At 30.9% G+C, this 11,812-nt stretch overlaps 1 protein-coding gene across 1 annotated transcript; it reads left to right on the top strand.

The window, feature by feature from the left end:
• The first annotated feature begins 7,439 nt into the window (after positions 1-7,439).
• Positions 7,440-10,214, top strand: LOC131032921 (disease resistance RPP13-like protein 4). The gene has a single exon (XM_057964024.2). The coding sequence runs from the start codon at positions 7,440-7,442 to the stop codon at positions 10,212-10,214; it is 2,775 nt and encodes a 924-aa protein (XP_057820007.2).
• Positions 10,215-11,812: the final 1,598 nt, after the last annotated feature.

Below are 11,812 nucleotides of genomic sequence, written 5' to 3'. Positions count from 1 at the left end.
CAACAACAAGTGATATTTTTAAGTGGTATCAATTGATGAAATAAATGCACTCTCAAGCAAGAGTTCAAAAGTATTATGTAAAAAATGAGGATAACACGCATGTTAATTTTAATTACGCCACAATATTTACATCTACAACCCTTATACATGACTCACTCCTCAAGATAATTTCCAAAGTAACTACAAAAATAGAAACCTTCAATATAAATAAAAAATGGATTTGCATGTTTTTCAAGGAACCCAAAAGGAATAGATTTGATATCTGATTAAATAAACAAATACTAAATGAATATCCTAGTTAAAAGGGTTTGATATTGCAGATGGAGAAAAATATATTTGAGATCTTATGGGACAAGATCCAAATTTATTTCAACATCCTCAATAGGGTACCTACAAAAAAAACACAATGCAAACCAAAAATCTAATTAAAACACACATGCATGCTAAAATACTCCATTGCTTCTTAAATGAAGATATCATGTAAATAATATGGCTCTCAGAAGCACACACAAGAAGCTATGATCTATTGGAGATTTGAAATATGATGAATGCAAAATAAGAATGCTAGGATGCAAAAAGTATGCTCCAATGCTAGATTGCTAGATTGGTAGTTTGCTTATTATGATCGATAAAAGATGAAAGAATCCTATTATATAGAAGAACTTTTAGAAAATAAAGGAATAGGATTAAGAGGTGAAAGAACTAAATGGTTGACTAGGATTAGAGGGTAGGTATAGAAAATGATAAAATAATAAAAGGGTAGTTAGGGAAAATAATAAAATAATGAAGTGGTAGGTAGAGGAAAATTAAAAGATAAATGACATGTATCATTGAAGGAAAAGGATAATGAATTAATTAATTAAATAAAAATCTATTTAATTAATAGAGGAAGTGGGATCAATTAAATAAATAAAGTATATATTTACTTTATCAAAAGGACAATTTAAATAAATAAAAGTATTTATTTAAATGAGGAAAGGCTTAGAAGAAGATTAATGAATTAATTAAATAAATAATATTTTATTTAATTAATAGAAAGACTTAGGCTAAAATAATTAAATAAATAAAATATTTATTTAATTAGGTTGGACAATTCTAGGTGTCTATACATATATGTGTAGAGGACTGAACCAATTTTTTAATGCCACAAGAATCATGAAAAATGTTATTCGGGATAGAAAGTTATGACCCTCGAAGCGCAAATATCTAGATTTTATTTCAGAACCCATATAACTCACCAAGAGAAAAACATACAAAAAATCAGTACCATCAGGTTGGGCTCAAAACTAGCTTTTTGATGATATTTTTTTTGAAAATTAGACCTCATATGCAAAAGCTATGGTAAAAAAGAAGAATATGCTAAAATTAGCCAATTAACAACTAGCTACATGAATTTTACAATTTTATTTTGGAAAATTTACTTCTTGCAAAATCTGATAGATACCCAAATAAATTTTTGGGATTAAGAACCAAACCCATAAAAAAAAAATTCAAAAGCAATAACAAAAAATAATGTTATGGTAGAATCTTGATTTTTTTTTGTTTTTCTTGTGTTTTTTTCAGATTCTTCTTCTTTTAAAATTTTTTTTTTTCTAGCAAAATGTAATGAATACTGGAAAATTAAGAGTGACCTACACAATTTTTTTGTGGTTATGAAGAGAAGCCAAAATTTGTTTTTCTCTAAGATGAGTCAATTTTTCTCTTTGAGGGTGGTTGTCTCAAAAAATAAATAGGAACTTAGAAGATCTAGAGCTCTAATACCATGATAGATTTATCTTTTCAACTCCACAACCCCATGAATTACTTGCAAGAAAAACACCCATCACATATGAAGAGAAGAAGTCACAATTTATGTTATGCAACCATGAGAGAAAATTGATCCAAATAGGAATTTGATATGTAGATTAACTTGTAATTAAATTAGATAGTTTACAATGAATGAATGACTTGCTTTATAGAAAGCAAGAGAAACCTAATCTAAAATTAAGAAACTAAAGTTAACTCAAAGAAATAAAGTGAAGCTATTATTAGAATAAAATAATAAAATATATAGAGTACCTAAGTTTAGCTTAAGTGAATAAAGTAATTAAAGGATCTAACTAATTAAATAAATAGACAATGTCCTAATTACTCTAACAATAATTATATAAATATTAGACAATAGAGAAGAAAATATACGTAAAAACACATAAATTAAGACATTTTATTTATGAGTCATGGAATAGTTAATAATGCAAAATTTAATATTAATCTAGAATGTTGGAAGGTGCCACTTTTATCTTTTATATATTTAATGAAAATAGGAGTAATCCTGTGACCACATTTACTTAGGAAAAAATGGATTAAGTTAAATTACATTTTAAAAAAAATTGATAATTTGTTGTAATTATAATATACTCGATAAATATGAATAAATACACTTTTTGCATTTTTCTCAAAAAAATATCAAAATATTTATTAAAAAAATATATCATAATTACATATCAAAAAATGTTGTACATCAACTTTTTAAAAATGATTAAAAACTATCTATAATGATAAAATATTTTAAACCCAAATAACACACTTGTTTATGATTTCTATAATTTCTACTATTATAGGAACCCATTAATTACTTCTTGAATAGCAACGGACCCTACTAATGACTTGATAAAAATATCACTACCCAGGGAAATCAAATTATAGTCTTCAATACAAAATGGATAATTCTTAATGAAGAGAAGTCTATAGTCCCCATACCCATAACTACACAATCAAAAAAAGTATAGGATCTTTATCTTTAAAAAAAATAACCTCCATTATGGAAGATAGGAGCTAGGTATCTATATTCAAGTTATTCTTGATAGTTTTAATTGACGAAAATAATTCATATACAAAGAGATGTTTGGAAGAGCAGAGTTCTCACCACATTTTTCGTTTAAGATTACTATATAAATCTCTATGAAGATGAAAATCAATAGATAAAAACAATTTCATTTAATTATGAAATATGAATCATTGACAAAATTAATAATAATATTAAATATTTTATAATTAAAATATTAGAATTTTGAAAGATTTATAATGACAATTATATTAATACAATAATTATTTTTAATAGTTTATATCAAAACATTTAAAAATATTTAATAAAATATCAAATAAAATATTTTTAATGTTTCAAAAATCATGAAAAAAATATATATTAAAAAATTTGATCAAAATTATTTTAATTTTCTATTACTTCATTTAATTGAGTCATACTTATCTCAAAAGAAAAATTAATAAAACTATATATACTGACAATTCTAAATCATTTTTCTATTAAATATTAAATATTAAATATTAAATATTAAATATTAAATATTAAATATTTTACATTTAATAATATAAAATCATTACCCTATACCTAATTCTTCTCCACAAATATTGATTTCTTTCATCTTTTCTCTATTGGTGGCTTTCTGTCACCTTTTCTTCCAATTTTTAATACTGCATGACGATTGTTTTATCTTGATGCAACTTCATTTGACTATTTCAACTTGTTTGGTATTTGACGTCAAATCCTAACGGGTCATTTTCCTGGTCAGCCATAACAAAATATGCAATTAATTTAATCTCATTTTAAAATCATATTATTAATTTAGAAACTACGTCGAATCGTAACCAGCGTGGGTCTCAATATGTAATAAACTAATATTTAAGATAATGGAAGAGATTACATTTATTTTTCTTTATTAATGAATTATTTCTTAATTAAAATAATGTTTAAAATATTATGAAATTTTATATCATGCTATTAAATAACATTATTATTTTATATTATTGATTTATAATTAAATATTTAATATTATTATTACTATCTATTTATTTAAGATTATATAAATAAATGTAAAAATGTTAAAAATATTAACATCTACAACAAAAGAATATAAATTTTGCAAATACTATTGATTATAAACTTACAACGAAAACTAATCCTAGTTAATACTAATCATATCTTAAGTATTCATAAAAACATTAGGGACATCATTCCCTTCTACTTCTATGTACTATTATATCTTTTTATTCGAACATCTTACCTTCTATCTTGCATACCATTGCTATTATTCTATATCAAGGGCACCATGCATTCCCCTCATTGGCGACCTATCCATGTTACCTTATCATACCCATACACCATGAGTATCATTTCTTCTCGTAAATATTACCATGCTCTTCTGTAAATCCATGATACCAATAAAGACATGTTGCATTAACTTCATCTTTGTCTCCTCATGTTCTTGAATGCACCACTTGTGTACTCATGTTCTTGAATGCACCACTAGAACCATATGTGTATCCCAATTCTCTTTATACTTACACAAATGTTTTTAGCCATTAGAAATCACATCACCACTTTTGCATTTCCCTCGCCAAGGCAAACACACCTTCCTTGATGCTATTTCTAGAAAACATGTCACTTGATAAGCATTATCATGTCATGGTGATTTATGCCAAAATAATTAATGTTGGAAAAGTATTGAATAGTATATCATTAAGGATTAGGGGCAAAGAAGGTAATATGAAGGGACGTCAAATCTGAACCGACCTTTCTCCTGCTTAGCAACGTCAGCCATGACAAAATATGCAATTAATTAAATTAATGGAGAAAGGACGTCAATACTCAGCCGGCCTTGAGCTTGTCATCAAGGTCCACCAAGACATCGACAAAATTATTTAATATCAAGTCTGGCCTTAATCACGCTATTGCAGGAATCATTCTTGTCCACTTACACTAATAAACCGAAGATGCTACCGACGCATCAAAGATGCGTAATTACTTAAGAGTTGGTGCGAAATAGACAGAGAAAATATTATAATGCCAAAAGTCCTTGTATTCCAGTGACGTGTCACTGTTCTTCACTACCTTAACCTTCAACGAAGTTTCCATGTGCTTTGTTTAAATTTTTTGAGGTCCAACTATTAATGTACCCGGTTAGATAATACCCAGAATAGTTTTTAATTATTTAATATAATTAAACAATTAATTTGAGAATGTGAAAAAGAGAAAACGACTGTCCAGTAGTAAAAACAAATGGAACTTTATAATGAGCTAACGTGATATGATAATGCCTATCAAATGATATGCTTATTGGAGAAGGTATAAGGCAGGCAGATTTGAACTTAGCATAGGCAATGCAAAAGTGGTGGTGTGACCTTTCATCAATAATTTTTTTTTCGAGGAATATGTATAGGTTCTAAATGTAACATCCATGAGCACATAAAAGACTATATGTTCTTAATGGTAATATGGATTTAAGTAGGCACATGGTAATGTCTGGGAAAGATGGATGTCCATGGTGTATAGGTACGGTAACATAAGTAGGTGATGTCAAGGAGGGGAAGACATGATGTTTTTAATATAAAATTATAAAAATAGCTTCTAGGGTGAATGTGTGATGTTCGTAATGTAAAGTTAAAAATGTATAGAAATAGAAGGGTACAATATTTCTGTGTGTATAAATTTTAAAGATATGGCAAGGTGATTGTATAAGGTGAGGGAAAGCATGATGCTTTCTAATGCAAGGATATTTCTACGTATAAAAGAGGGAAGACATGATACTCTTGAAATATAAATGCTAAGGATATAATAAGAGGAGTACAAATGACGTAAATAATAAACTCTATAATGTGATATTGCAAGGTAAGCTCAATAAGTGACTCTATGAGCAGCATATCAATATAAGCTCAATATGTAACCCTAGAAGTGATATGTTGGAAATGTTCATTGTATTAAATTATTGCAAATGAGTGAATGTTGAATGTTTTATTATGTTAAATGGAAAATTTGAAAATTTGAAAATTTGGAAATGAATAAGGAAACAAGAAAATAAAATAAGTTAGAAAAGTAGAAAAATAGAACAAAAGGAAAAGAAGTTATTCATTTTTGTATTGATTTTCGTGAAGGAAGGTGGCTCCAAAAATCCTATTTAGAGAAAATTTGAATTTTAGAGAAATTTGAGTAAATTAAATTATGAAAGCTTAGATTATGGATTGGATTTTCTCAACCTCTTCATGTTGAGAGAAATTTGAGTAAATTAAATTATGAAAGCTTAGATTATGGATTGGATTTTCTCAACCTCTTCATGTTGAGAGAAATTTGAGTAAATTAAATTATGAAAGCTTAGATTATGGATTGGATTTTCTCAACCTCTGCGTGTGTGTTTTCTCAACCTCTTCATGTTGAGAGAAATTTGCAAGTTCTCATTAGTTTTATGTTATTTTAATTTTAGTTGAATCATCATTCTCTTCCTTTTTCTTGGTGCGGTCTTTCATTGGATGTCATGCTCACCCTTAAGGGAGCATTGGAATTCCCTCTTAGTTTCAAGTTTAAAAGAAATAGAGTAGATTTAATTTAAATTAAAATTTTGAAAATAAGAAGTTTCCTCTAGCTCCAAAAATAATAAATACTCTATAAAGTCATTTTTTATTTGTACACATTTTGAATTTTTGTTTTTATTTTTTAAAATAATTTAATAGTGGAGTGGGTCGTGGAGGCATAAAGGAGCCCAAATATATGATAGAGAAAGAGCTTCTTTACTAAGTGAAATCTAATTTAACTATGTAAATAAAATTAATCAATATGTTTGTACATAGATGGAATAGTTAGAGTGCTCGTAAAGGCCCAGTATGAGCATAGAAGGCATGCTTTGTTTGGGTGCTCTAGGACTGGTAGGTTGGGTTCCTTGCATAGGCAAGTTGATTCATACCAAATTCCACTTAGCCTTATATTTGAGCTTTTGTGATGACACTTTGTACTTCCTCCCTATCATTTTATCCTTGTGACATTGGTACGTGTGACATTGGGGTTTGTGCCAAATGATAGTGTCTTGTTTGTACCATTAGTGATTGTGTCTAATGAGCATTGTATTGTTGGAATGCAATGTTGATGAAGTGTATTCTCTGCATATCGTGTGTGTATAAGCCTTCTCCAAAAATGGTAAGAGTTGACCTAAGAGTACCACATGGTTGGGGAGTATTGCATATTTTGTAAAATGTATTTGAAGAATATTTGGGTCCCTCTCTAAATAATTATGTTAATTGAACCTCCCTAAGTGGATGGAATGATTTGCAGAAGATTCCTTTATGTATTTTAAAATTGAAGTCAAACATATAAAAAAGTGTAGTTAAATAGTCGACCTCAGATTTTAATTATATAAAAAAGTCATGTTTTCAGAAAAACAGCTGTCATTTGCCTGTTTCATGGCATAAAGTTATGCAGTGCAGCTGTAAAAAACCAGCTCCAGAACATGACATAATCATTACAATTAGACTTCACCATTCTAGTGGACCAAAACCCTCATTTTCTTATAAATTTAGAGAGTTGCAAGGGTTTATACTCACATTCAATCAATTTTGAATCGCGTTGCTATTCAATTCTATTCTCTTTTAAATCCAGAGCCTGTAACAAATCAAAAATGGCTGAAGGACATGTTGTTGAGATTGCCAAAGCCGTGGTTGGAAAGCTCGGCGAGATTGTAGTGAATGAAGCAAAGCTGGTTCTCAACTTCAGAGAGGACTTTGAATGGTTGCAAACGCAGCTCACAGATATTTCTGGTTATCTACAAGCTGCAGACCAGCAAAGTGCGCTCGATGCTTCTACCAAACGCTGGTTGACGGAAGTGAGCGATATTGCTCTTGATGCAGAAGATATAGTTGATGAGTGCGCTGTTGAGCCTTTGTATACAAGGCCCACTCAATCATCATGTTTCCGCTGCTTTAGTCAATCAATCTTCCAGCGTAAGATGGGGAAGAGGATTAAAGATCTGAAAGATAGGATGAGCTCTGCTATTAAAAAGGCAGGGGAGCTCAGTCTTGTTCGTCAGGTGTTGAATTCGAATCAGGCTTCAACTAGTACTTCTGAAAGAGAAAGAGGAATGACAGGATGGAATGCCTTGGAGGAAGATTCACGAGAAGTGGGTGTGGAGCAGAAGGTGAAGGAAATAGAGAGATTGTTAGAGGATCCTGCTGTTGGTGTTGTTGCCGTCGTGGGTATGGGCGGCCTGGGGAAGACATTCCTTCTAAAGAATGTCTACGACAGAATTAAAGGTAGGTATGACCATCCTGCCTGGATTTCTGTTTCGGAGACTTATTCTCTTAGAAAGATACAGTCTGACTTGGCCTCCAACATTGATTTACAAATAAACGATCAGATAACTGATTTCCGAGCAGCTGAATTGATACAAAGTAGGTTGCATGGCAAAACATGTTTGATTGTTCTGGATGATGTGTGGAAGAGTAGTGTCGATGGTAACTTGATATCAAGACTCGGTCTTCCCACTGGAAGAAATAATAAGTGTCAAATTTTAGTTACCAGCAGAAGTAGAGATGTTGCTGCACACTTAAATGCCTATGTGTATGAGATGCAACTCCTATCCAAAGGGAACAGCTTGAAGCTGTTTTGCCTTTTTGCATTTCCAGGTCTTAAGAAAAATAGGCCCCCTGAGCATCTGGAGAGCGTGGCAGATCAAATTGTAGAAGAATGCGGGAGGTTGCCACTGGCCGTTAAGACAATTGCGGCATCCTTGGCAAGCTGTTCGGACTTGGGGTTGTGGGAGTCAAAACTGAGAAAATTAAAAGATGTAGCAGGGGCAGATGACTCCACGATGCAGATCCTCAAGTTGAGTTACACATCTCTTCCTCCTTATCTCAAAGCTCGTTTTGCTTATTTTTCTTTCTTTCCAGAGGACACAAAGATCTCTTTTTCTACAATGAAAAGTATAACAGAAATAAATCAGGAATATTTGATAAACTTGTGGATAGCCGAAGGGTTTATTCCACAAGAAAAGGACACAGAACAGTATGATAATGGATTGACTTACTTGCAACAACTAAGAAATCTTTGTCTGTTTGAATTAGACAGAGTTGGAGCTTGTTACACCGTTCATGACTTGTTTGTTGATTTGGTTGTTAATATAAGTAAAGAACATAAGTGTGAATTTAATCTTCCAGTGAAAAAAACAAGTTGCCGCAGGTTGCTATTGTCTAAACAGGGTATAACTACAAATGCAATTTTAGAAAGCTCTCTTGACCGCCAACGATCTCTCCGCACTATCTCATTCTCTCACAATCCAGATATTACAAGTATTCCAAAATGCTTATTTGATCATCTCAGAGTGCTCCGGATTGTCGACTTTAGTAGCACTACGATCTCTACACTACCAAAATGTGTCGGAAGATTGAAGCTTTTAAAGGTTCTCAATTTGTCTCACACAAAAATTAGGGAGCTGCCTCATTGTGTTAGAAGACTCAAGAGTCTTGAGTATCTTGATGTTTCCGGATGCACTAGCATACAATGTCTACCTAACTGGATAGGTGAACTCAAGTCTCTTTCCCATCTTGATATAAACAACTGTTCTGAAAAACTTTCTAACAGTCATGTACCCAAAGGAATATCAAATCTTGTGAGTCTGAGGACACTGAGGTCAGAGGTCTTCCCATTGTCTATAAAAGAGAATCAGTTCTTAAATGTTAAAGACGTCGGCAATTTGATTAATCTTCAGGAAATAAGTTTTCGTTTACAAGATATAGGTGCGTTGAGAAGTGTAGAATATGGTACCCTTGAGGGTCTGGTGAGGATGAGAGTTCTTCTGGTACAGAATGACATTCCAGAATGGGAGTGCCGTAAGTTAGAAGAATACAATCTTCTAACATGTGACTGTGACGGTGACATAGAAGAATACAATCTTCCAGCATTCCCAAAGAAAATGAATGTTATGAAAGATCTTCAACAACTTGGCCTTTGTCGTTTCTCCGTGCCAAGTTGGATATGTGATATGGTAAATTTGACAGAACTTTCATTGGTCGAGTGCACTGGTTATAAGTCGCTCAAAAACATGCCCAACCTACAGACATTGACTTTGATGGGAGATTCGAGATGCAGACAATTTCCGAAGAACTTTGGCGCGAGTGGGGGATTTCCTAAGCTGGTTAAGCTGCGTATTGTTCAGTTCCGTATTGTGGAGGAGTTGCCGGCATTGGAGGTGGGAGCAATGCAACGTCTTCAACTACTACATATATGTGATTGTCCGTGGGTGAAGAAAGTTCCAAAGGGATTTGAGCTGCTGACGAGACTAAAGAGGATAGTTGTTGATGAGGCAAGTGATCAGTTAATGGAAAGTTTAAAGGAAGGCGGGGAAGATTGGAATAAAATCAAAGCTAATAATTTCAACATTGAGATCGAGTTTTTATAGCAGGTATTCCATAACATAAGATATGTAATATCTTTCCTTAAGCTATTTTATTTTGAGAATTGTCACAAATTTTTTAAATTTTGAATAAATGTTTTGCTGAGTTTATTTTTCTAGAGTAGTTGTGTAGTTTTGGTTATGGTAAACACGATGGATGGATATTTTTATTTTTAAACAAGTCAGTTTTAATTTTTTTTCTTTTTCTATAATTGTTAATAAAGTTTGTATGATTATAATTGAATGTTTGTATCAAAAATTATTATTATATTTGATTTGTCATTTAAATATATAAGATATTTGGTTGTTTAAATATATAAGATATTTGGTCGTTTAAATATATAAGATATTTGTCTAGTGGTATTTTTGCCTAGTTTGTGTAGGGAGTTATGTTGAATAAAAGTTAATCACTTTTGAAAAGCATAGAGTATATTTTAAAGGATAATTAAGTATTTTATATATTCATTTTTAGATTGTTTTTAAAATTTAATTATATTTTTATTTTATTTTATTAAAAAAATTATCATTATTTTTTTAATATTCAAGAATAAAAATTTAAATTGATTTATTAAAAAAAATTATTTAAAATTTTGCATCATTTTGAATAATTAAATTCTTAAATATTCTAATTTGTACCTAAATTTGGATGAGGAAACTTGCCATACTAATGTGTTGTATGGTTGTTTAATTGATGCCTCAAGGCACCAACCAAAGAAAAAGGTTTTAGGGAACAAAACATCCATTTTGATGCATCTTCAAGAAACTTGTTGACCTCTTATCAAGATCTTTAGAGTTTATTTTGATAGTAAGCTAGTTGAAGAAAAAATTGTTATTATTGTTATGGGAATAGTGGCGAAGTAAATTAATTTGCCTAGTGTTGGTGACAATTGCTATAGGAGCAACCTACCCCAAGGACTACTATTGAGGTGAGATCTTTCCATGGTTTGGCTAGTTTTTACAAGAAGTTCATTAGAAACTTCAGTAGCATTTAGTGCATGCCATGTATTGTTACTTAAAGTATTTCTTTGGTTGTTCTTATTATTGAGGCATCTTGGTTTATTCATGCTATGCTAGGGGTATCCTTGTAGACACCCCTTTTCAATACCTTAACAAGGTATCAAAATTCATCATTTTTATATTTGGAAAGGCATCAATCTCCAATATTTTTTGATATGTTGATGAGGTATTGGATAGACTTATTTTCTGATACCATTAAAGAGGTTGTAAATAAAAAGGAATTAAATAAAGAAATGAAGAAAGTAACACAAAAACTTACAAGTTTATACCTTTTTCTCTTCCTTGATTGAGTTAATGTGAGACACCCCTCTTATTTGATTTTCTCTTTGAGGGACTATTGATATGTGGATAGCTCTCCAAATAGCACAACCTTGGCAATATGACAAACTTGGAATGAAAATGGTAGCATAAGATTAAAGCATATTAAGATGGTGAAGAGATAGGAGAGGATTCACTTTATATATTTTTTAATGGAGAAATAGAGGGACTAGATTCTACTAAAACATGGATGGTAAAGATTGGAGGAGAAAAATCTTATCTTTATAACAAGTATCACAATGTGGAAGCATGTGAGAGTTGTTTGAATC

This window comes from Cryptomeria japonica, chromosome 4 (assembly GCF_030272615.1).
Source record: "Cryptomeria japonica chromosome 4, Sugi_1.0, whole genome shotgun sequence".
NCBI lineage: Eukaryota > Viridiplantae > Streptophyta > Pinopsida > Cupressales > Cupressaceae > Cryptomeria > Cryptomeria japonica.
This window is presented reverse-complemented; position numbering and strand designations above follow the sequence as displayed.

Bases quoted from the DNA above. Each gene is read 5' to 3' on its own strand.
- LOC131032921 (XM_057964024.2), top strand. From the start codon at position 7,440: ATGGCTGAAGGACATGTTGTTGAGATTGCCAAAGCCGTGGTTGGAAAG.